This window comes from Serinus canaria, chromosome 18 (genome assembly GCF_022539315.1).
Source record: "Serinus canaria isolate serCan28SL12 chromosome 18, serCan2020, whole genome shotgun sequence".
NCBI lineage: Eukaryota > Metazoa > Chordata > Aves > Passeriformes > Fringillidae > Serinus > Serinus canaria.
Window position 1 is genome coordinate 9,887,462 of NC_066331.1, and position 26,404 is coordinate 9,913,865.

Below are 26,404 nucleotides of genomic sequence, written 5' to 3' on the forward strand. Positions count from 1 at the left end.
TGAGATGGCTACAGGATTTAATGCCTTTTAAAAACCATGCTCACTAAGAAGACAAATGGCTCTTTATCAAGCAGGTGGCTCAGCCAAGAACCTTCAGCAAGAAAAGAGAAGAAACCCCAGTTGTCAGGTTGGAGAACAGGTTAGAGGGTACTCCGAGGAGTTAAATGTTCCCAAACAATTTGGAGACACACAAGGCTGGAGTAATAGCAGCTATCTATGGTTCTCCAGGAAACTGGGCAAAGGACAGAAATTGCTAGCTTTAAAAGAGATGGGAAGAAGAAACCAGGAAATTGTAAAGCAGACAGCAAGATATTGGGCTAAGTAATCAGACAATCCATATAAATGAATTTTGAAGATAGCATGGAGGTGAGCAACAGCCAGGATGGATTTATCAAGAACAAATCACATCACACCAACCAAAATTCCTTCTATGGAGAAATGACAGTTTTCTGGTACAGGAATAAACAATGAATATCATGCAGCTTGACTCAAAGCATGTTTTGACATTATCTCCCATGGCTTTCTCACATGCAAGCCAGAGAAATTTGGTCTGGAAAGACTAATATTAAAAAGGAGCATAGCTTTGGATCACTAGAGGAATTGGAAATGGCTCAGAGTCTAAACAGAAGAATAAATCAAATCCTGTTACAAAGCAATTTTTCCTGCTAGTCAATATATTAGTCAATGCCTTGAATGATAGAACACATTCTCCCTCATTCTGAATCATTCAAGGCTAACTGATTACAGTACACCATGGTTTGGCACAACTGATGATCTGAAATACATGTGCTACAGATCCAAGGAGGATATTTGGGAAGGGCTGTGGTCAGGTCACAGTTAGCCACAGCTAAACCAGCAGATTTGGCACTGCAGTGGATGAAGATTTAATGTACCAGAGATGCTCCTGCAGTGGTCACTGGACAGGGCCTTGGGCAGAAATCAGTTACTCCATGCATTGGAAAAGTATAAAAGGCTCTGGAGAATCCAGTGGTCAGCAGCTGACCCACACCTCCAAACCAGCAGGGGAGACAGCACAGGTGCCAGCTCAGCCCTGCTCTGTGCCCTGCAGCTGAAAGGGCCCATGGAAGGGTCTGGGAGCAGCTGCAGATATCACCCCTGAGTCAGAGATGAGATCAGTGAGGGGGCTGAGGGGAGGGGAGGTGGGTCAGCCCAGAGGTGAGAGGTTTAGCTGAGGTGCTGGGGCTGGGTTGGACTCCATGATCTTGAAGGTCTCTCCTAACCCGGTGATTCTGTGATTCTGTGACCTGCCCAGTGGGGCTGTTCTGCTCTGGGGCAGAGCCATGACAGCCACTCTGCAGCCTCTGTGTGCTGAGCCAGACAGCCCCAGGAAAGCCAGCCTGCTCTCTGTCCTCCACCCCAGGAATCTATTACAGGACATCAAAGTCTGCTGTGCTGGCCTGCTGCCAGCCTCTAACATAGCCAGTGACATGTTTAAACAAATAATAGACATTTTATTTACTAAAGTCTTCACAGAGCCTTACCCTTCCCCCATATTTTTCACAGCTTATTTCCACCAACACAATCCCGTGTTTGGACCATGTAGGTTTGCCTGGTTCCTGTGCCAGGTCAGAGCAAGCTGGTGTCTGCACCTGAGTGCATTTAAACTCACATCATGCATTTCCAACTAATCCTTAGATCAGGTCCTGACTTGGGCTCAGCTCCAGCTGCTGTCCCACAGCTGTGTTCTTGCTGTGACTTCAGTTCCTTTGGACCCTGGCTGTTAATGAGCTGCATTTGTGTCTCTGGGGTGCAAATGATGAACCCTTCAGATGTGAGCTTTTTTAAACATCAGCTGAAGCAGAGGAGCTTTCACAACACATAACCAGTTTTCTGCTTTCTGCTTGCACAGCATCAGCTTGGGAGAATATCAGCTAAACAACAAATGTCTTGGAGCAACTGTCTGGAAACAGCTGCTGATCTTCCCTTTCCCAGGTCTAAGCAGGGCAGCTTTGCAAGGGAATAATGTTTATTATGGGCTGTGCTCAGTGTCTTCATTAGCACTTTCTAAACATGCCCGTGGTTTGGGATAGACTAGACCATCCTTCCCCTTTCCCCAGGCAACTAGCCAGTGAAAGCTTTTGAAGAGAAAGACAAGGAGACACAAATGTATACTTTAGCTGTAGAATATATGACACTTCAAGGATACTTTGGATTGCTTGAAATTTTTTAAGCATACTAATCTTTCAGAGTCATGCTGTATTTCTTGTGCTCGCCATTTATTACCACGGGAGACTTGGGGCAAGTGATTTGGAGTGCGTTTAAGTTCAGAAGAGCACTTCCCTGTGTTTCACAATCATTCTTCCTTGCAAAGGTCCTTTCCTATGTGACTGCAAGCACATTTTGCAGATTAATGGAACAAATTCCTGTGTTCAAGCAAAACCTGCATGACGAATTGCTTCCCTTTCTGGGATCATCCCTCCAGCTTGAGCAAGGCTGCATTGTTGGTGACTGGAAAACCAATGTGATTTCCCAAAAAGTGATCAGATCACAGAGTTTCAAAGTGTTCTGGAAATGGCTACTGCCTTTGGCAGTGTTTAGGGAAGCCTGGTAATAGGCTGGGTGGGAGCCTGGCCCATTTCCCCCTTGGATGTTGTGTCCTAATGGCCAAGCTGCATTGCAGAGCTGAAAGCCAGAGCTCCTGCCTGGTGACAAGTGTGAGTTCCCTGGGGACTGGCTGAGGTGGCCCCTGCATTCCCCCTGCACACTGTCTGACTGTGTCCCCTGCTCTGAGCTGGCTGCCAGGGGGGCAGAGCAGCCAGCACAGGAGGAGCAAGCTGTGAATGTGACTGGGGGGAAGCAGCAGCTCCACTGGTTGGACATTTACTGGCAGGACTGACAAAGCCATGCTGAACCCTGCCCTGCCCACAGCCTCTTGTAAAACCCCACAGTTCAGCACACAGATTCCCCTTTTGCCCTTTTTCTAAACCATCCCTGCTCAGAGAAGGGTGCTCCAGAGCATTTGTGAGCCTGGCAGCATTTCTGGAAGCAGAGCAGGTGCCCTGCCCTCTTCCTTGGCTACTGGGCCAGCGTGGAGGGTGCCAGAGGAGGGGACAGTGGTGGAAGGGGCTTTCAAACCCCGTGACTCATGCAAAGCAAGCCCCTGTGTGTGTTCCCTCTTTGGGAACTTCCCTCTGCAGGAGTTACCTTGGCTCTCTCCAGACTTTTTCGCTGTTCATGGAATGCAGATGGGCTTTTCAGTGCTGCAACAGGAAAGAGAGAGGAGCAGTCAGCACAGGAGTGGAAGCAAGCAGCTACCAGGATATTCAGCAACAGCATTTTAATGAGTGCCATAAAAATAGCAACACAAACTAGCTGTTCTCTTTATTATGCTGACTAAAAATAACTCAGGAAAGCTCTGGGAAATCCCATGCTCCCAGCCAGTCCGTGGCAAGAGAGCAGGGGGGATGGAGAGCATGGGGAGAGCAGGAGGCACGTGGGCAGGGAGGGGTGCAGGCTTTGAAACAGTGCTCCGTGGGACACGTCAGAGAGCAGAGAAATATTTTCCCTATCATGTTCCCTGCAGGTGGTGGAAGGCACCACAGCTCCAGAAGACAGATCTGGGAAGAGCAAACACCTGTGAGGGATCTCAGCTGAAAGTAAAACCTGCAGGTGACTGAGGCTTGAGGTCAGCAGGAGGATTAATTCCTGCCTCAGCTCCTGGGGCCTGTGGTGCAGCCTCCAGTGAGGCACTGCCAGGTGCTCCTTTAGCCATCTTCTGTCACTGACCATGAGTGGACATTCATCCTGTCCCCTGCTCAGAAGCAGCTGTGTCACCTGGGACCTCCCATGGCAAGCAGCAGACCATGTCCTCAGCATCTCCTGATTTCAAGGAGGATTAACCCGGTGGTGCTCCCAAAACCAGGCAAATAATCCTTGGTGGCTCTGGGACCAGTGAACACCAGTCCCATGGAGCAGCCTGTACTGCAGTCAAGGAGAATCTTGTACATTTCCCTTTTTACTGTGGAGAAGTGGAAACTGAGGCAGAATTTGCATGGTGAAGGGGTTAATACTTCTCACATCCTACAAAAATTCTTTTCTGTCTGTGTAAGCAGACAAAACTAACTGTTCCCTTTGGGACAAGGCAGGGGAAGGTGTCCTGACCCACAGAAACAGTCTGCTGCAACTCTGTCTGGCAACAGAAATTCTCTTTCCATCTTCTGAATGGGATCCAATAAAGACAGAAATTATTTTCATGCAGGCTTTGTTATCCTCCATCAGTCTAGGGGAGGATGAAAAGAAGACTGGGGAGAAACAGGAAAGCTTTGGGGGCCCTCTGAATTGACTTTTGGTCGTCAACACCTAGGCAACCCCTGGAACATCCAGTGAGTGGCAGAAAATCACAGAAGGCACATTCCTGCTCCTGCCATTTGGAAAGCAGACAGACAGACTGACAAGCTGGTGTTGCTGTGCTCCAGTGAGCAGCCACCAGCACTGGTGACAGCTGGTTTAATCAGAAGCAAAATTAAACAGTGCACATGAGAAAATGGAGTTAGGAAGAGAGATGAGTTCCCCAGCCCTGCTGATGTGAGGTACTGATGTTGGCAGCGTGCTACAGGCACTGCCCAAGTGCTGGGCTATTCCAGAGCAAAGTGCTGCACAGTTTAGTAATCTACCAAGGTTTTTGGAGGAATTATGGGGGTGCTGCAGCTTTTATCAGTCTGCAGGACAAATAAAGACATTGCTAGCAATACCAGTTCAGAGAACTTGTCAGGGGATGACATTTTAGCATTAAATGGGTGAGGGGCTGGGGGCACCAGGGCAGAGGTGCTGTGTGTGGTGTTGATCACCTGGGGACAGCTGTTTCAAGGCTTCAGTGAGGGTGAGGTGGTGGCTCTGTCCAGCAGCAGGGCCTTCAAGCACAGGTATTTTTGCAGTCCAGGGGGACTCACCTGCTGGTCCTCAGAACCAACATGGCATGGGGAAATACAGTTAACAAAGACTTGTTTTTCCTAAGGAATGTCTGCACATGCCCAAGGCGTGGGGAAACTGGCTGGGGCTCCCATGTATGAAATGCTAACATCTGACACTTCCTCTTGATGTCAAATTCAGCAGTTAAATTCTGCGTGTTTGTTTTTATAATGGCATAAGTGCCTTTTCTTCTATTACTTTCAGTGAGTGAACCGTGCTCAAGTTTCCCAAAATGGTCTTCTTGGACAGAAACCAGACTGCAAAATGTCAGCCTAGAAGTTGGGAGTGCAAAGAAGCTGTAAGTAAGAGGAAAATACCCTTCAGTTGCCTTCAAATAGATTTGGCTGAACACTTTGCAATGTGTAAGGTTGGAGGTGTGGGGTGCCACGTGTGACAGCACAGCCTTGCAGAGCAGCCCCAGGTGTACAAACCTCTCAGGGGGCACTGCTGCCCCATGTTCTTGCATTGCTCTAACAAATATCACAGCATTTTGTCTAAAGCTTCAGCTCCTGGAGTCTTGTGATCAAAGTGCCTGCCCTTTCATGGCAGGCAGCATAAAATCTGAATGCTTAAAGAAATAAGCAGGTTAAAAATGGAGACTATGCATTTATCAGTTTTAAAATCAGTGACATGATTTTTGTCATCCTGCTCAAGTTTTCCTGATGCTTGGTGCTGACAAGAATGTCCTGAGAAGGCATCTGTTGTTCAGCACAATCCTCCAGGAGGGACAGGGGAGGGACAGGGTGCAGCAAGCAGTGCCAGAGCCATGCTCTTAGAGAGGTGATGTTCTGCTGCTGAGGCAGGAGCTCCATCACAGTCTGCAAGGGCAACCAGAAGAGACAGAAGTGACACAGCCTCTGGAAAATTGTGATCTCAGCAGTGAACCCAAGGGGTCCTTGATGAGACAGAAAGGATAATCCTCTACCTGGGTCCCAGGTAAGCACAGATTTGCACATGGAGCCTGAGCTAGGTCAGGATGGAGTATTCCACTGAGCAGGGCTGAGCTCCCAACATCCTTTCTCCAGTGGTGCTACAGCTTTCATGATGCACCTGCAGGTGCAGAAGGGGATGGTTTTCATTCATTGACTTTTTGGGCTCTGTTTTTCTGGTGTAGAATGATTTCATGATATCTCTGTCCTGGAGTTTGTCCTTCAGCAGGAATGCCAGGTGAGCAGGGCTGGGTGGGGTCAGAGGGGGAGCACATCTGTCACTCTGCAGCAGCCAGCCCCCATGGCCTCAGGTGTGCCCTGACAGCTCTGCCCTGTGGGGTCCTGCCTGGGCACACATCTGGGGATGTCCCAGTCCTCCAGGGGTTGATGTGTGCACTGGGGCCAAGGCAGTTCCCAGAGCTGCCAGGAATGAGCCCCCTCATCCTCTCCCTTGTCCTGTCACAGAGGTTCCTGGCCTTTACAGGAGGACAGGAGATTCTCTGTCCTTGCCTTGTGAACAGCTTTGTGAGTCCTCTGCTGGAGCTGGATTTGCTTGTCCTGCTACACTGATCTCTGGGATAGGGAGCTCTGCAGCTGAAATTTTGGGTGGTGTAAGGCAAGCATCTCTCCTGACTTCAGCTTGAGCAGGGCCATTACAGTCTGTGTGATAAATGCACAGCACCAGGGATCAGCACATTTCTGCAGCCCCCTGGAAGCTCTGAGCTGTGGGCTCTGAGCAGGCAGCTGGTGCCACACAGTGCCCCAGCAGTGCCCAGGATGAACACAGCCCTGTGAGCCAGGATGAAGAAGGCAGAGAAGGTACTCACGTGGCATGATGCCTTGGTCTGCCAGCTGCTCACGGGTCCTTCTCTGCTGGAGCCGGAGCTGTAAAACTGAGAGAGAGAGAGAGAGAGTCAGGGACAGGGGCAGGATTGCACAGGGACAAAGTGTGCAGGGTTTGTGTGTGGCACACAGGTCTGGCACTGATCCCTGCTGCGGCTGGACCAGTCTTGTGAACAATTCAGCTCATGCCATCACCCTGGGAACCACGCCTGTACTCTGAGTTAGTCATATTCTACACCTTTGCTTTTGCAAATTTGTCTTGGAGAGGACACCAAGTAAAACACAAAGCTCAGTTCCCTGCTTTCCTGCTGGAAGCTCAGTACAGCCTGCCACGACTACAGACACTTCAGTCACAACATACACACACTTCCCTGCCCACCAGCACAGCCCCAGGCTGCTTCTCCTCAGCTGCCTGGACTGAGCTGGGGTTGGAAGGAAAAGAAAGGCAAGAACAGCATTTTTGTCCTTGGGAGCAACCTGCTCTGCCAACAGCTTGTATCTACAACAGAGCTTTCCTGGGATGTGGGATGGAGCTGAAAAATAATCCCTCCCAGAGCAGTCCCCAAAGCATGGGGCTCCCTGAGATGCCATTGCTTGTGACTTTTCCATGTCCTCTGTACAAACCATGTTTCACATTCAGAGCAAATGTTTAGTGAAGGCTTCCTATGGGACAATGATCTCCTGCCAAATTCCAGCACTTCTTTGGACACCAAAGATAGATTCTTGCTGTGAGGGAAAAATGTAGCCTTCAGTATGTGGTAAAGTCTGTGTGTGTGCTGCTCCTCTGAATCCAGGGGGAAGCTAGTGGCTGAAATCACTGGCAAGCCTTACTGCCAGGGGGGTTTGTAACCTTCCTCTGCCCCTCAGTGAGTGCTGGTTCTGCCTGTGGACATGTCCTTCAGTCTCTGGGAGCCTACAGTGCACCCAGTTATCTGCAGAAGTCACCCCCCTGAGGGACCCTCAACACCAAATGGGGCTGTCCCTGCTCTGGGAATGCCTGGGTTTCCTCCTGGGCTGTGCAGGCAGGTTAAAGGTGACCAGCTCCTGGCTGGGCTCTCACACAGGGTGAGCTGTACCCCAGTTTCTCTGCACAGAACCTTCTCTGTGACTGCTCACAATACTGTGCAGAGCTTGGCACCTTCCCTGAGGAAGAGATGGATCTTTATGGAATAGATGAGTTAAGGGATGTCAGAAACTGTCCAAGAACAAAACCAATCTGCTGCTCACCCAAGAATGGTTGTCTACTCCCCTAGTTCTGGTCCAGTGTCCCAGGCATTAGAGCAACCTGCCTTCAAGTGAGGTAATTTACACACCTCACCACATGATGAACAGGAACCAGAGACAGCAAAGCCTTCTCCAGTCACACACACCACCCTGCCAAGGCCACAGCAGTGCCTCAGCAGGCTGTAAAATATCTGAGTGAGGATCCTCCATCACTTCCCTTCACAGCTCCCACGGGTGCCAAATTATTTGCACCATTTCACTCCAACTTCCCACACAGCCAGACCAAGTGCTGTACCACATCCACACAGGCAAGAGGATTCCATCAGTCTGTGCCCACATTCCCTTCTGCCCCTGCTTATTTCACAGCCCTTCCTAGCAAGCAAACAATTCAGCAGCCCCCTGGAGCAGCCAGCTGCCAGCCAGGCTGGTGAGGAGAAAAAGGAGAGGGTACAAATCCCCCTGGAGCATAGCTGGGAAAGTGATGATTTCCTGTGTGATGGGTGTAGGATTCACCATCTGCCCTGCTGCAAGAAGTGATGAAAACCTGGGGGTCTCACTGCCACAGCTCTCTCACTGCAGGAGCAGATCCCCCAGATGCCACTGCCTGCCAGTGAGCAGGGCACCCAGGTCCTCCAGATGCCACTTCAGATCCCCCAGATGCCACTGCCTGCCAGTGAGCAGGGCACAGGCTGGGGGATCCCCCACTGCAGCTGGTCCATGCTCCACCTCACAGCCTCTCCTCTGCCTCCTGCCCTGTGGAGAGACTGTCCCAGAGGGGTCTGGGGCTATGGAATGATGATTTTGTGAGAGGAGGAAAGGTCTCCAGTTTGGTTTTTGTGCTGAGGGGTAGAAAGGCTGTGAGCCAGCAATGTCACCCACTGCTCTGGGGTGAGAGCTGAGCAATTCCATGGGCAGGTGACCTCCCCTAGACAGGGAGCTCATCATGGGCCATGCTGAGGCTACAAATCTCCTAAGTCTGACCCATCCCTAAGCTACAGGGCAAGGAGGAAAATTGTATACTGCCAAATGATGTGAGGACAGGCCAATGCAAGTACCAGCCACTTCCAGGAGCAGCACACACTCAACAGTTGAAGGAGTTACTTCAGCCACCAAATATTCATCCCAGTCTGGAGCTCCTCATGCAGTAGGATGCATGACTTGACTCTCAAATATTTCTGTGGACTTCCAAACTCTGTTGCAAACCATCTGAAGAAATGTAGTGGACAGTCTCAGACAAAAATGCTGAACATTCCTGCACAAGAAGGAAGCAGTCTCTGAGGCAGTGCTGCAGCTTGGCAGATGCCAGCTTAGGGATTGCACCTTTCCCTTAAAATCAACAGTGCTTAAAACCAGGGCTGGAGGAGTCCCTGGCACCATCCAAACCACTGCTTCTTTCCTTGGAGCTGTGTCTGACCCCAGCTCCATTCCTTTCCTCTTCCTTTGCTGCATGTCTAGAGGCCTGAGTGCTGTGTGGGAATTAAATTTTCATGAACATTCTTATTTTTCAAAGGAAATGCTCTGCTGACACTTCAGAGGAACATTTATCATACAAAAAGTAGTGGCTGGAGCACTGAAGTGACAATTTTGGTCCCACCCCACATCCTTGTGGCCTGCCTGCAGCAGTTGGGATGGTGAGAAGTGCCAGCCAGGGAGCAGCCAGGCACACTGCTCATCCTGTGCCAGCACCAGCTGAGAGACACCTTCCTTTCAGCATCCTGCTCCCTCCTGGGGTACCCCACGATGAGAAACCCTCCCTGAGGATGATGAGAGACAGGGCAGACCTATCCCAGTGAATTTGCTCATGAACTTTTTCTGTTAGAAATGCTCCTCACTTCTATACTAGCACCAACCCCTGTTCACTGATATTGGCTTCCAGAAATGTCCTGTGCAGTTGGGCTGTGGTGCAAACAAAACTTCCTGGCACCAGTCCCAGCTGCCTCTGGTGGCCCAAGCTTTGAGCATTGTGACCTGAGTCATCCTCCTCTCTAGGAGCTGAGCTCAGAGCTGGAGGAAGCTCAGAGGACAGCTTGGGCCTTGCCTGGCCTGGTGATGCACAGAAAAGACATGTTCAGATCTTCTCTCCACCCCAGGAACAGGCAGATCTGGCATCTCCTTCAGCCTGTGAGGACACTTTGAGTCTGGTGCTCAGCAGACAGTCAGGGTGGGATGGGATTTTATCACCTCCATCAGAGCATCCCTGCACTGGGGCATTGCCAGAGCACTCCAGCACCATCCTGTCCTTGGGGAATTGGCTGAGCAGCCCAGGGCTGTGTCCCATGAGGTGGGGGAAGTGCCCTCCTCACAGGGTTCAGGACCAGGACAGGCAGGCAAAGCCACAGCTGACCTGACCTCGTGTTGGGGCTGCTCTGTCTCCAAGGAGGAGAGCACTGAAAAAGCAGCAGCAAGTCCCTGTCCCTTCTGCCACCAGGAGCTCATTCCTGCCCTGGTGAGGGGCAGGAATCCTGCCCTCAGAGCTGGGGTTTGGGGAGTGTGAGCACCTCAGTGGGGCACAGGATGAGGACAGCTCTGCTGGGGTGGCAACAGTTTGGGAGAGGGGAAGGGGGAACTCCTGTTGGCAGCAGCAGAGTTCTGTTGCCCACCAAGCAGCATCTGAGCAAAGGTGAAACACAGGCCTGTCCATGGCCGTGGTGAGGACCAGAGGAAGCTGCTGACCTGCCCCTGCTCACACACTGACTGCCACTGGCAGAAAGTGTCCCTGGAATCAGAGAATATCCAGAGCTGGAAGGGATCATCAAATCCAACTCCTGACCTTGTTTTGGACCCAGCCCCCTCCGAAAGGCAGGACTGCTGCTGGCTGTGAGACTGGCTTTCCATTTAAAAATTGTCAGCTATTTCCATTTAAAAATTGTCAGCTATTGTGTGAGCCTGCTGGGGAAGAGGAGCTGCCCTGTGGGGTCCTTTCAGCGTCCCAAGGTCCCAGCAGGGCAGGATCAGGGCTGGCAGGTTCAATCATGTTGTTCATGGCCCTCTCAGGACTGTGTCTGCTCCTCACAGCTGCACCAGGAGCAGGAGTCAGCTCTCAAAGCAGATGTGGGCAGGGTTGTGGGGCTCCTTCCCAGCTGGCATCAGCCTGGAGTGATCCTGAGTGGGTGACAAGCCAGCCAGCCTCCTTGGTGCTGCCATAGCAGGGTCTCATAGGATTTTTCTGGAGCTGCTGTTTGCAAAAACACCTTGGCCAGTCTTTGTCTTGAGCCCCTCCATGGATCTCAACCCATCTGAGCCACGAGCCACAAAGTGATTTCTTTTAACATCGTCTCCAGGTCCGTGTTATCCTTAACATGACCTCTCTGGGACCTGTGTGAGCAGAGATGAAGCTGGAAATGGCACTGCTCAGCAGGACAGCCCTGGTCAGTCCTTTCCCAGGGGGGCACTGCTTTATCTCTGCCTGTGATGTCACTTCAGAGCTGGGAGCATTTTATTTCTAGCAGACGGATGTGCTACAAATGTGTGTGTTAGCTGGGAGACTGCACTGAAAAATCTCTGCATGGGTGAGAACTACATTTCTAACCCCAAATCCAGGTCTTCAGGTTCCTTAGAAGAGACCCTGGGCTAGCACAGCTGGCTAGCAAGGAGCCCAGACCACCAAATGGACACAACCAGCTGTGAAATCCCTCTGAATCTATCATGATGTGCAACCCAACCTCACCATGGTCCTGAGAACAGGCTCTCTCCTTGGAGTCACCCCTTCAGCACCCCCATGAGTAGCCCAGCCTGATCTGTGCTGCAACACTTGCTTGACTGACAAAGAAACATTTGACTGCCCATTTAAACACCGAGGGACAAGATGCCAGAAAAATGAAACCAAGCACAAACTGATCTACATCAAGTCAGTGTTTTACAAAAACTTCACAAAACAGTCTCATCAGCTACAGCAAGGCCATGTTTGAACACACACACACACACTGACTGTGACCTGTATGAGTTCATGATCTGAGAGGAAACACAGGCTCATGCTTTATCTTTGGACACCAGGAAAATCAAAATAAAGGTTCTGCCAAAACGCCTGGCCAAACACCCTACCAAGACCTATTCTCTTTGCCTTTATTGACCTGCTGATTTTGGTCCAAATTGCTCTGGCCACTGGAGGCAGACAGAATAAATTCCTCTCCCATCTCAGTTTCATTCAAGCCCTATGTGTAAGCAGGATTTCTTTCCTCTATGGAGCCAGGCAAATCTTCTCTGCAAACCCACACCCATGTGTCCACAATTAGGTCTTGGTACCCCTTGCCAAGCCATGCAGAGCCTTATTTATAATGTAAAACTTTCACTTCTCACCAATTATCTGAATTACCACTGAAGTTAGGCAGATGTTGGCCTTGTAAGCGCTTTCCATGTAGCTGCACAAAAAAGGTCAGGGCTAAGGTTGGATCTGCATTTGTCAGCTTTGTTTGCTTTGTCTGATGCCAAAGCTTCTCCACTGCTGGAGGACAACTGGTTTGTACTCAGAGCAAGAGATCACATAAATGATCATCTCTGGGAAGAGTTAAATGTGTTTCTGGAACAGCACTTCCATGTCCTGTTGATTTAGTGCAATCCCATTGATAGTTGGATCATATGGGACAGCATGGCAGACCCGAAGAATCATCATTCCTGCAAAATTTGTCAGGATGACCTCAGATCAGAATATTTTTCTTTGGCCAAACAGACAAAATAAAGAGGCACACAGCTCCTTGAGGAAGGGAAGCAGGACCCTGCAGGACTGCAGTGGGGTGGGGATTTTCCCTCTCTCATCAATGCCTGGCCCTGGGATAACCACTGTCCCTCCTCATGGCACAGCTGTGCTGGTCCTTCACTGGCACCACTGGAGAGACAAGAACTGCAGAACCAACTGTGGCACTCAAGGGATGACGGCTGGGAACGCTGAGAAAAGCCACTGCCACCACCACAGCAGCCTCTTCTTGACAAACACACTTCTGCTTGCTGCTGATGCTGCTGGATGGAAGTGAGGGACAGGAGAGCTGACCCTGGAGCCATACCAGTGCTGCCATCTTCTAGCTGCCACCTCCTTGCTCCACATTCTGCCTGGTGCATAACACAGAGATCAAAGGGATTCTGGGAGGAGGAAACAACAAGTGATGTATCTCCAGCTCCCCTAAACACACTCACATAGCTCCTTCAGCTCCCAGCCTGTGCAGGCCAGGGAGAGACAGCAAAAGTTTAATATTAAGATTTACTTCAGCCCTCTTTAATATTGGCCTGGAATCCTTCAAAAGGGATTCAGGCTCATCATGACTCATGGAGCACAGCTAATCCTTCCCAAACCTGGGAGCAAACAGAGCCTCACACCTGCTGACTGAGGAGTGTTCCCAAAGCGATGCAGCACGGCTCAGCGTGGCTCCTTGAGGCTTGGCATTTTGGGGCTGATCCCTCCTGCCTCTGTGCAAGCTGCACAGCTCTGGAACTGCTGCTGTCCCCTCTCACAAGCCCCTGAGCCATGCAAGATGGTGTAGAGCACAGCCATGGGCTGTTTGAGGCTTTCAACCCTCTCCCAAGCACGTGGAGGATGGTAAATCAGAGCTCTGCACCTCCTGCCATCCCTGTGGGGCTTTACAGCTGACAAAGCCTGCACACAGAGTAGCGACACCACAGGAAACTGTGCCACAAAGACTTTGCAAAGAAAAGATATTTCATTAAATGTTAGCTTTTTCTTCTCTGTTCCCCTTGTTATTAAAAATCCAGCACAGACTGAAAGCTGCTTTATTGACTTATTTGGGTTTCTCAGCATCCTGGTCTCCTCCCTCATCACACTGTGACAACCAGGGCTGTGCTGTGGCCATGTCCCACATCAGCAGCGGTCACAGCCTTGGGGACAGCGAGGTGCAGACAGCATCGGAGATGTTGGTGAGCCCAGCTCCAACAAAATCAACAGGCAGAGAAATCTTGTCAAATGGGAAGCCTGCCTTTCACCAGGCCATAGCAAGGGATAGCAGTTGTGGGAATAAATCATGAACCAAAGAATGCCCCACAAATTAACTGTCCTAGAAATGCTGAAAGGCATGAGAATTTATGGATGCAAAGACCCTCAAAGTTTACTTTTCCTGGAGAATCATTTGAAAAATATGTTTAGAGAGCCCGCTGTTGGTTCCATAATAAAGCCAGCTTACAAATAAACCAGAAATGAGCCTTAAAAACAATCCTGGTTCATTTGAAAAGAATGCGGGGACAATGCATGGCCCGTCCTCCGCTCCTCAGGGAGGTGGCAGTGTTGCTTTGTACATGCTGGAGGAATTTTTACAGACTGAGATTTTTTTCAAATGAACAGCAGTGTACCATAATATACCAACAAAATTTAAGGAATGACTTAATCTAGTGAAATGTAAGATCAGAGCGATATGGAAACCACACCAAAGACCTGGACCGAGGCTTTGTATAATTCAGCCAGACTAGGACACTTGTGTTTGCACACACACTCTGGGGTTTTCAACCAATTGCCAACTTTGTATTTGTTGAGAAAACAAAGTTTAAGTTGACCACCCAGCTATCTAAGAGATCCTGATAACACCACTCATGTCTCCCATCAGTACCATAAATCTCCCATTTCATTATCTACAATGAGTAAGGAGGCAGAAACACACACGGCGTGGGTGACATGCCAGAGCGGGTGCATGCTCCAACGTGACTGCCCTGCCTGCATTTAAAGCATCCCGTACAGCACATGCAGCTGATTTATCTGCACATCCTCCCAGATAATATTCCCAGGGAGAACTTCACCTCTGGGAAGGTCAGAGAAAGCACCTTGAGAACAATTTTTTTGGCAGTACTGTTAAAATTCACAAAACGACAAGTCAGGATACCCGCTCCCAGGGAGAGCATACTTACTATAGATGCAGCCAGTGACTAGAGGCATGAACATCCAGCAGAGGGGCTGCTCTAGGAGAGACTGTCCCATAGTTCACCTTCACTCACCTTCACTCAGTGACTGTCTTCAGAGAAGCCCCTGCCTGGTGCTTCCCCTGCCTCACGAGCTGGAGGCATGTTTTACTGCAAAGCCTCCGCCAGCGGCAATCAATTGTGTGCCTCTGGTTTTATTTCTCTGATGATGTCACTTTAAATACTTTTCATGTTCCATTTGTTATTTTTACTTCTAAAAATGACGCATTTCTTCAAATTCATTTTTCTCCAATTAGTCACAACTTAATGGAACAAACTCAGCTGCCTGCCTGTCAGAGAGGGTGTCAGGCCCGTCCTCCCTGTGGTTCTCCCACCCAGACCCACAGGAGCACCTGGAATATACAGACAGCATTAGGCACCCTGTTTATCCCAGATGCCCTTTTGGCTTCCTGCCCAAATCCTTCACAGCAGGGCCAGAGCAGGAGAACCGGGAGCTGCAGTTTTACCGAAATCAACCACGGACATAAATCAAAGACAGTGAAAAACCAGGAGGAAAAAAGCAAGAGAGAGGAAGGAAGATGAGTCTCTCCACTTGTGGAACAGCCTCTGGGAGAGCAAAGCCGTGACAGCTCTACAACCCCTCGAGTTTTTTGCTCACATGCTGCTTCCCAACATTTAATGCAAAACACTCCGTGCCTACGGCTTGAGAGAGAGAGAAGTAGTTTTGAGAAATCTCAAGGTTTTCCCTACCTGATCTGAACTTGCTCCGAATCAGCAAGGAGTGCTCAGACCCCAGGAGAGTCATGGTGACTCGGGGACCAGATCCAGACGCCCCTCACTTAAACCATTAACTTCCTCCACAGGGAAAAGCCGACCAAACCGTGCCTGGTGCTCAGCATTCATCCAGCTCTCCTGGACTCTCGGGGTGCTTTTACAGCCGGCTGGCAAGGAGCAGCAAGTGGCTTTGTAAGATTTGGTCCCATCCAGCAGTGACCCTGCACAGACACCGACTGCTCCCCCTGTGCTGTGTTGAACTAATTAACGTGGAGCCAGCGGGAGCCTCCTCCCGCCCGGAGTTTACTACCAGCAGCTGGGTGTCCTGGCTGATGTCATCGTCTAGCGGGGAGCAGCGACTATCGGAAAGGGTCTTAGCAAAGACAGAAGTTTGATATCTGATCCTAATTACTACCGGCCGTACGCAGCCAATCCGGGCGCTCCCCGTCTCCGCCGACTTTGGGAGCCGCTGGAAATATCAACAGAGCCAGGGCTTAACTCTTTGCAGCGTGGTGGGACACGGGTCCTGCACCTCTCTGGGGCTGGGGGGCTCAGTTCCCGAAGGTGAGGGAAGGGTTGGGGTCGGGGTGAGTGTCCCGGCCAGAGGATGGCTTTGGGAAGCTCCTTCCACCTGAACGCTGCTTGGGTGCGCTCCCGGCCAGGGCGCACAGAACTGCCCGCATGGAGCCGCTCAGGTGTCACCTGGGTGTCCCTGCTGCCGCGCAGGTGTGCCCAGAACCGTGCTGCTCTGCGCACTCCTTTCCCGAGGGATTATCCACCTGGGATGCTCTCGTGTGCTGCAGGCACCCGGATCGTGCCCCGCCGTGCTGCGGCACACGGACATGGGGGATGTGAGACAGGGCTGAGCCTGGGCACAGGGACACGGGGGATGTGAGGCAGGGCTGAGCCTGGGCACAGGGACACGGGACAGGCGAGACAGGGCTGAGCCTGGGCACAGGGACACGGGGGATGTGAGGCAGGGCTGAGCCTGGGCACAGGGACATGGGGGATGCGAGGCAGGGCTGAGCCTGGGCACAGGGACACGGGGGATGTGAGGCAGGGCTGAGCCTGGGCACAGGGACACGGGACAGGCGAGACAGGGCTGAGCCTGGGCACAGGGACACGGGGGATGCGAGGCAGGGCTGAGCCTGGGCACAGGGACACGGGACAGGCGAGGCAGGGCTGAGCCTGGGCACAGGGACACGGGACAGGCGAGGCAGGGCTGAGCCTGTGCACACGGACACGGGGGATGTGAGGCAGGGCTGAGCCTGGGCACAATGACACGGGATCTGCAGTCAGGGCTGAGCCTGGGGACACGGACACGGGGGATGTGAGGCAGGGCTGAGCCTGTGCACACGGACACGGGGGATGTGAGGCAGGGCTGAGCCTGTGCACACGGACACGGGGGATGTGAGGCAGGGCTGAGCCTGTGCACACGGACACGGGGGATCTGCAGGCAAGGATGAGCTTTAGCACACAGATATGGGGTATGTTAAGCAGGGCTGAGCCTTGGCTCCAGGTTCCCCCTGCCACAGCGATCCCGAGGAGGCTGAGGACGCTTTTTGTAGTGGAGGATCTCTCCCCACGTAGCAAACATGCTCCCAGAGGAGAGGAGCTGATTGCAAACATACAAAATAAAGAGAAACAGACCGTTTGAGGCTCCCATTCCCTGAGCCCACAACTGGGGTGGGTGATCTGCTGGCACCTTTTACTCTGTAATGTAAGTAGCACAAGCCAAGCTAAGTCAAGGACAGATCTCAGCTTCCCTGACATGTGGGTCTTACCTAGGAAGCTGCCTAAATTCCCTCTAGGTAATAAAAATACTTCAGAACTGGTTTGAAGTTTTGTTGGGATTGCTTTTTTGTTGTTGTTTCTTCTTTTTAGTTTTACTTTATTTTAATCCCATGGTTTCTGGGAAGCACTCCTAAACAGTTTGGGTTTGGGATAGGAATTTCAGGGCTTCTACACTCATCTCCCCAGAGGCTCTGATTCATCAGAGTCCCAGTACAGCAGAGAACTCCTGGGGTCTCTCACCCTCATGTAGTCCATGGGATAGAAGCACAGAATCACTTAAGTTGGAAAAGCCCTCTAAGGGTTGGAGAAGCCCTCTAAGATCACCAAGTCCAGCTGCCAACCCAGCACTGTCAAGCCCACCACTGCCCTGTCTCTCAGCAGCCAACCCACACATTTATTGAACATTTCCCGGGATGGCCATTCCACCACCCCCCTGGATGGCCTGTTCCAATGCCTGAACACCCTTCCACAGAGGAAATTTGTTCTAAATGCTGGCACAACTCCTGGCCATTTCCTCTTGGCCTATTGCTTGTTACCTGGCAGCTGAGGTTAATGAGGCTGTCCTGAGCTGAGCTCCCTGCTTGCCATGGGCTGGATGGGATTTCCTGCTCATGCTACAGCTGATGGAGTGGATTTTCCTAATCACTGACAAGGGAAAGATGATTTAAATAAATTGATCTCCAAGACTGAGCTGAGCTGGTTAACAGAGCTCTACTGTATTGTCCAGCATGGCAGCCAGAGGGCTGTTCTTTACTAATTTTTCCTAATGTTTAGTCCACTGTACTTGAAACGTCCTCTCTAATGCAGTTAACATCACAATCACAACAACAAACAAACTCCACCCCTGAGCAGAACCATGCCATGAACAGCTCAAGGACAAGGCAGGACTCATTGCCACCCAGTGTCTCAAACTGCAGGGGGTTGTACATTTTGCTTTGTAAACTCCTGTTTGATTTACTGCTCCTGCTGGTCAAAGCTCCACTCAGGTATCCTGGCTCCCTTTGCAGCTTCCAATTCCTTCCCTTTTCCTTTTCCTTTTCCTTTTCCTTTTCCTTTTCCTTTTCCTTTTCCTTTTCCTTTTCCTGGGATACCAGTGAGAGGTGGAGACACATCTTTCTTAGGAGGTGACACAACCTCTAACAAACTCTAATTTGTTGATTCATCTCAGCAAATTGCTCAACTGCTGAACTCACAGACCTGAGCTGGTGTTTCCCTGTGATGGTCCTTGTGTGAGAGTCACGTACTCTTGGTCTCCTCAGGAAACAGGAAAGGTGTCTCTCATAAACCTCAGAGCCAGGGACAGGACTGAGATGCCACCACAGATGCTGAGCCATTTGCCTGGCTGCTGCTTGCTTTAGGTAGCCCAGAAATATTTATCCTCCCACAAGGTCCTCATGAGTTTCCAGAGCTGACATTGCCCAGCCCTGGTGTCTTGGCTGTGTCTGCACTACTGTTACGCTCTGAAAAGGGCCTCACCACCACCTCCATCACCACCTTTCTCTGGAAGGTGACACAGGCACACAGGTCCCTTCAGAGACCTCAGCTGCTCCCCATCCCCTGTTCCCAGCTCTGCTATAAGCACCTCTGTTGTAAACGAGGTCATCCTGACAGCACTGACTGAAAGTGAGCCTTAAATGCCAGAATAAATTAGTCATGGCAGGGAATTCCTCTGAACTGAGAAGTCACAGCCCAGAGTCATAGGGATACCAGCTCTGAGCTGCTCACCAGATCCCAGGAAGCCATCCCTTCTAATCTTCCAACACACCCTATTGTTTATGGGACTGATTTATTTTAAAGCAGATTGTTTGTTTGTATGTAGATTTGCCACTATGGGAAAAAGAACAAATTGATCTGAAGTTCCAGTGAAACCCCTGTGGGGACTTGGAGGGGTCAGTGTGTGACATGTCTGTGCCAAAGAAGGGGAGTTTCCCCAAACCTGGTGTTCTGCCAGCCACGTCTGCTCAGATTGTCCTCTCCTGTGGGAAAGAGACTGCTGTGTCTTTGATTTCTTTTCTCTAGCACCTGGCAGCTCCATTTGGAAAGGACCCCTCCTGCCATGGCCTTATTTCTTGAATCTTCCCAACATGTTTTGGAAAGGCAGATCTGATGGTCCGAACCCCAGCCCTGACTCCCCATCCCGTGTGCAGAGCAGTGATAATTTGCTGTGTGCTGTGCAGCTGTTGGTGTCCAAGGTCCCCCGGGGAGGGACAGCTGTACTGGCACACAGCTCTGTGCTGAATGTCCCCAGGCTGGCATAACTCTGAACCCTGAAGGGGTGGGAAGGCTGGAAAAAGAGTTGATTTTACAAATATGTTGCTCAGGAGGAGTGCATTCCTCCATTCTCACCCAATACAGAGTATGGAGCAGTAGCCAAGGGGACAGGGAAACCAGGAGCCAAGGCTCACAAGGAACTCTGGACATCCTTTGAAGAGGCCTACAGCCAGGATGTCATCATTGTGATAGAGAAGGGAAGAAGAAATCTTTCCCTGAGAAAGAATTTTCACCGAACTGGCCATTAGTGGATGTGAATTCAGGGCAGATAAGAACCTCCTGCTCTGAGACTGCACCAGCAAAGCTCCAGCTCCTCATGGCCTTTAGGAACCTCTAGAGAAATTATCTTCTCTTTGCAGTCCTGAGACTTGGGGGTCTCACCTGGGGGTGAATTGCACAGAAAAGAGCTTGGGCTTTCACATGGCAAACAGGATATTCCTCTCTACCACCTGGGACAAACAGGCTTTCTGAGCTGGAGCTGCTGAGGCAGCAGTGTCTCTGCCACTGTGAAGCACAGGTGGCCTCTAGGGACTAGCTCAGAAAGATCCTGGCTGTGTCCTAGGCCAGGACATGCCCAGAGCATGGTCAGGGAGCAGGGATGGTCCAACCCTTCACTTCTGAGAGCACCCAGTGAGCACCATCACAGCAGCATTCCACTGGATGCTGAATATCCTGAAATATCCTGAAATACCCTGAGAAATTCTGAAATATCCTGAAATATACTGAGATATTCTGAAATATCCTGGATTTGCCACTGTCTGCCAGTCTTTTAAGTGGTCTGTCCCCTCCCTATCTCCCCACAGAGCTCGAGGGCTGGAATTTATGACAGAGATGTCATGAGCTCTTCCCATTCTGACAGCAGCCAGCCTTGCTTGAATTGGAGCTGTGAACTATTTATCACAGTGCTGCAAGCATCCAAGCAAGGTTCCTCGATTTATGAAGTCCAGAAAATATTATGCAATTGACAACATAGACACAAAAATACTTCTGCACTTTGCTAAAGCTACTATTAAGCTGCCTGATGTTTTCACCATAATATTTATTTCTTTGTAAATACACTAAATTCTCCAATCCCGACCGAAAACAGAAAGATCAGAGAATGAACACAGGGAGATGACATAGCTGTTTAAAAATTATGTAAAATGTTTTTTGCTAGCATAAATATTTGATTGTGAAACTCAGGCTGTTGTGTTTACTGAGCAGGGATGTGCAGTGAGTGTGGAGAGCTGCCACAGCTGGGCACTGTGCTGGAGGCTGTCCATGTCCCATGTCCCCTGTCCCATGGCCCATGGCCCTGCCTGTCCCTCCCTGTGTGCTCTAGGCTGCAGGGACCCTGGGGGCACTGGCACTTGTTCCTGACAGCCTGGCTCTGGGCAGATTGTCACTCCTGTCCCTCCTTCAACAGCCACAACAACACAGGAGCCTCAGGATGGGGGCAGAGGGGATCAGAGCAGGTGAAGGAAGAGTTAAAGGCTCAGGGTCTGAGCTGGTTTGAGGGAGGTCAGCAGGAGGGAGGGGTGATGCTCTCCCTGGGCTGCAGCACAGTGCTCAGGTCAAGTGGGCTGTGCTGGCAGGAGCTCAAGGCACTCAGGGACCTCCTCTGTCCCATGCAGAGCAGAGGGAAGGGCCAGGCCAGACACAGCCCATGCTGGCCAGAGACATGGGATGTGGGCTGGGAGATACCAGTAGCTGCCTCCTGACTCATGGCTCTGGTGGGACACCAAGGTCAGGGCTCTGGCCTCGGTGGGAGGTCCAGCACAGCAGCACTGCATGCCCTGAGCAGTCCCTGGGGTGGACTCACAGGCAGTGGAGAGTCTTGTCCCCTGTCCCTGCGGGGAGGAGAGCTGGGACAGGCTCTGTGAATTCCCTGTGGGCACAGCTGAGGGGGGTGTACAGGGAATGGGACTGTGGATTTCTGTGTCTCACAGCTGGGACAGGCACATTTCTATTTTCATCCACTGGAGATGACATTGTGGGCATGGTTTCCAAATGGAGCTGGGGACTTGCTCCCTTCATGGGACTTCCACCCACAGCTCTTCTGATGTCTCATGCCACCAGCAGGATGCTCCCAGGTGCTGAGCTGCCCTTCAAGGGGTGCCTGGGGCAAGCCTCAAATGCTGCAGCCCAGCAAAGCAGGAGCTTCCTCCCTCCACCTCGCCAGTGCCTCGTGCATGGTGCAAACCAAGCCTGGAGCTGGCTGCCTGTGTCCTTCCTCTTGTAGCCAGCCCTGCTGCTCACCCCAGCATGGGCCCAAGCACACCTTCCCACCCCAGACTGTGCTGCTGGATGCCTCTGAGTGCTGTCCCGTGGCTCTCCTGCCTTTACTGCCAGCCAAATGTGCCCCCACTCTGGGCAGCCCTCACCCCCCAGGCTCAGGAGCCTCTGCCAGAGGATGAATGGTGAGGCTGGAGCCAGGGTGATGTCCCTAAGAGCAGGGTTGATGTCCCTACGACTCCCCAGCCAGCTGGACTGGTAAGAGCAGCTGCATGACCAGTGCTGAGGGCAATGAGGAACGTGTGAGGCCAAGCTTGGTGTGTTTTGTTGCAGTGAGGAGCCCTTGGCTGCTTTCTGGGTGGCCAGTGAAGGCAGGGAGGGTTTTGTGCCTGGCCTGGCTGCTCCAAGCACTCGTGACTCAGTGGCTGCCTGGAAATGAGGGAGAGAAGCCATGGCAGTGCCAGTGTCACCCCCAGGCCCCAGATTAGGCATTTTGCTGACCTGTGTCCCCCTCATCCTTCACTCTGTGGGTGTTTCCAGAGCCCCTGTTTCCAGATCCCACCTGGTGCTCTCAGGCAGCACAGGTGCAGAGGGGCTGCATGCGTCCCTTTGGTCCATGGAGCAGCTGGATGCCCAGGCAGTGCAGACACTGCCAGGCTGTGGAGCTGACTGGGACGAGTCTTCAGCACCCCAAGAGCCGAGGAGGCTCCACAGGGCCTGGCCAGGGGTGACCTGGCTTCTGTTCCCTCCACAGCAGGACTTTGGGCAAGTCACGTCTCCCTTCGGTTTCCTTATCTCCAACTGGCCATAATGAGGCTAACCCCTCTGTAAAGCTCTTGGAAATCTCTCACCGAGCAGGGCCAGATAAGAGCTGGGTTGCTCTAAGCCCTGCAGCAGCTCCAGAGCTCCAGGCTTCCCCACAGAGCAGCCTGCACTGCCCCATCTCTGCTCCCACCTGCATCCCCACGGAGCCACCTGGGCACAGCCACCCTTTGGTGGCTCAGCCCTGAGCAAGGAGAGTGTTTTGGGGAGGGACAAGCACGAGGGAGGGATACAAAGCAAAGCTGGGCCTGGGTTAGTGGCGAGCAGAGCTAAAGCCCCAGATATACATGGGATGGGCTGGGAGCATTATGTATTCCTGGAATGCCTTCTGGTCTTTATTAAAATGAAACCACAGCCAGCCCAAGAGAGCTCATCGCCCAGGCACCGGGCCAAGTATAAGTTACTTCTACAAATATTTATTTAACCATATCAATGACAAACTCTTTTGTATAAATGTTTTTATTTAATCATAATTTACCAATTATTTTAAATCAATTGTTTGCCTGGTTTCTAAACACTAATCAAGAGGCTTGCATTAGCATTACTCAGGCGGATTAGATGCATTATTTCCCTGAATCTTATGCCATCGCTTGCCTGCCTTGGCCACAGAAGAGGGTGCAGATGGATCCCAAATTTCACTCAAAATGTCAGATTCCTGGAGGACTGTGCCTGCAGCACTGCCAGCCTTCCCCACCCAGGTGACCTCTGGACTCGGCTGAGTGCCTCAGGCACGGGGATGCACAGACACTGATCCCACCTGGTGCCCTCAGGACAGGGCTTTCTTCTGGTCACCCTGGGCCCTGTTCTCATGGAGATGTTGGCCCCATCACTGATGCTTTGAGTGCCCTGTGGTCCCCCTGTTTCACCCTTATACCTGAGCCCAGAACTTTCTCTGCTGTTCCTCAGTGTGCCCTCAGCCCAGCTCTGGCAGGAATACATGAGAATGGCCATGGTGCTTTGGGGCAGAACAGGAGCCAGCTCCCTCTCACTCATAGACCTGCTCCAGCCCAAACCTCTGCTCCTGACATTAGACACTGCTGAAAACCAGAAAATCTGCACTTCTGCAGGGCTCTGCCTGCTCAGCAGGACAGCGAGCTGCTAAGGGCACCCAGCAGAGCTTACAGCACACAGCAGCCATGGGGATCATCTCACCCTTCACAGCCACACAGACCTGGGGCAGGAGCAGGAATCTGCTTGTTGCCATCTGCATGTGCTGTTTATTTATAAAGTTCCAGGCTGCTACTGTCCTGCACCTTGGCTCGCTGCTCGGCGAGCTCCGCTCACGCACGGCTCTGTTCAGCATCTGCCTTTCCAGCCCAGGAGCTGCCAGCCTCCCCAGCACCCATTCTCCTGCAGTTCTCCACGGGGCACTGGCCTTTTGCTGCCAAAATCCCCCTCACAAGCCTTTTTTTTTGCTGTCTCCCTCCACAAGTCACTGTCTGCTCAGGAGCTGTGGAGAGCTGGTGCTTTACCCCACTTCCAGCAGCCTCCCCTCGGGCTGTGCTACTCCAGGAGGAGAGAAAGCAGAGATTTTGAAATTCTCCCTGATGGGGAGGGGCATGGAGATGCCAAACTTTGCAAAACACAGACTTGGAGATGAATAACCCGAGCACAGACTTGGTCATGGCACTGCAGCAGAGACCCAAAATCACCAGCACGTTTCTTCCAAGATAATTAAACCCCAAACAAACAAAAAGAGGGATTGGGCCAACTTGGATAGAACTACAGGACTTACCTACTATTTTAAAGATGACAAAAATAGAAATCAGTGCTGTATATAACCTTGTGATGTTTATGTTTGGTTTTTTCCTGACTGATGAGAAATAGAGGTGCTGCTAGAGCCCGAGCAGTGCAAACAGGAGCTGTGTGTTGAGCTCTGCAACCAGAAAATATCACAGCACTGGGGACAGGAGCTGCCTGCTGCTGCCTTGGGAGCACACAGGGAAGCTCTTTGGGCAGGTCTCTGAGATGCTGTGGGAACACAGACCTGCCACTCTAAAGCAGACAAAGGGGAAACTCCTGGAAATAAAATCATTTTGCACATTGCTCTAAAAAACCTTCCAGTTCTGAGGGGAAACAAGCCAAATGTGCCTGGTTTATGATCTCTTGCTTCTACAAAACTCTTTTTAGAAATTAGCTATTTTTTCCTCTTTTTATTATCCTTAAGGGATTTTTCAGAGCCTCACACCTCTGGTTCAGAAGGAAGAGACTGTCTGAGGAGTCCACAGAATGTGTGCTGGCTGTGGGATGTGGTTCCTCCCTGGGCAGGTGGCAGTGGCACTCGTGGGACAAGCAGGGGATGCCTTTAGCTCTGCGAGAGCTGCATTCATCCTTCCTGGACTGGACTAAAAATTAGATTAAAAATCAGATGTGGAGTTCAGCTTTCATCTCGTGTCACAGGCTGCAAGGTGTGACATTTTTTCCTGACCAAGATCACTGGCAATGTGACAATGTGAAGATCACTGAGGCCCTCGGTCCACTGCAACATCTGAGTCTGTTCAGTGTGAAGACCACTGGACCAGGTGGTCCAAAGGGATAAAAGAGTTGGAAGCCACAATAAGAAAAGGAAACTGCCTGGCAATGATCTACAGGACAGGCAAAATCCAGTGAAAACCATCTCTGTTGTGAAATAGCAAATGCTTGGTCAGGACAGGGACAACTGTAGAAAAGTAGATATATTTATTTATATATCTAGGACATTTATTCTAATTTATTGTCTCTGAGGAGTGGGCCCCTAATCCCAAACTGATCATCCAGACACATCTGGAAATGTTAAATATAGTGGGGAGCAAGGAAGGATTCCTGGATTCTGGATTCATTTTAGGCTGAGTATTTACGTAAGATACTTTTCTTATCTTCCTGAACTATTTATAGTTTTGTTTGTATGTTTGGGACACAGACTATCCTACTATGCTTCAATAAATCTGAAATATCTTTGCTGACAAAAAGAAATGTTGTCTGCTGCTCATGGAAAGAGGGAAATCTTTGTATTGAGCTACTTGTACAGTTAATATTTTAGCAAATGCTCTCTGGGCAGATGTTGACTCATACAAATTCCTAATTTTTATTTATTTTATGAAAAAAAAAGAAACTAAAAATTAAATGTTTGATTCAAAGGACATCCATACTATGAACACTAGAAATAAACTAAAATAAATTTAGGAATAATCAAATAAAACTAGGAATAAACTAAAATAAAGCTTCTTTCTCACATTGTCACTGTCACTCCCCACCACACAGATCAAGACAATGTAAAATGACTTTCAAAGGGCTGCCATCACCAGAAGGTTGCTGGTGACATTGCACAAGGATGTGGCTCATTCCCATGTGGAATTTCAGGAGTTAACCCCCCAAAAAATCCACCTGCCACTGAGCTGGGGACCAGCCCTGCCACTGGGTACCTTGGCAAAGGGGTGAGAAAGAGGCAAGAGTGAGTGAGGGGAGGAGTAATAAAGAAAAACATTTTTTTTTGTTAAGTGAGGGAAGTTTTTTGATATTTATATAAGGAATGGGATTCTGCAAATGACAGGGTGCTTTTATTTTGGGCTCAGCTCAGGTAATTTTGTCAGGACGCCAAACAGGGTGATTTAAATAACTCCTTCCAAGCCTCTTTTAATAAAACCATCTCTAAACACATCCAGTTTCTCCAGACAAAGGGTACAGAGGGAGCTTCACAGAGTCCTTGGATTAGTGTAAAATGAGATTTATGGATTCCCTGTGAATGGCAGCTGGGCTGTCTCCATCTCAAAGTG

At 50.7% G+C, this 26,404-nt stretch overlaps 1 protein-coding gene across 8 annotated transcripts in view; it reads right to left on the bottom strand.

The window, feature by feature from the left end:
* Window positions 1-26,404, bottom strand: part of MYOCD (myocardin) — a 231,478-nt gene that overhangs the window by 18,426 nt on the left and 186,648 nt on the right. For 3 of the 8 annotated variants that reach the window (XM_050981312.1, XM_050981314.1, XM_050981313.1), the window contains exons 3-4: window positions 6,686-6,751; window positions 3,166-3,221 (exon numbers count right to left, since the gene is read on the bottom strand). In XM_050981312.1, coding sequence (XP_050837269.1) covers window positions 3,166-3,221; window positions 6,686-6,751 — 122 coding nt within the window. Of the gene's footprint in view, window positions 1-3,165; window positions 3,222-6,685; window positions 6,752-14,765; window positions 14,947-15,527; window positions 15,944-26,404 lie in introns of those variants that run through there. The other 5 variants (XM_050981316.1, XM_050981318.1, XM_050981315.1 and 2 more) reach the window with 5 other exon arrangements.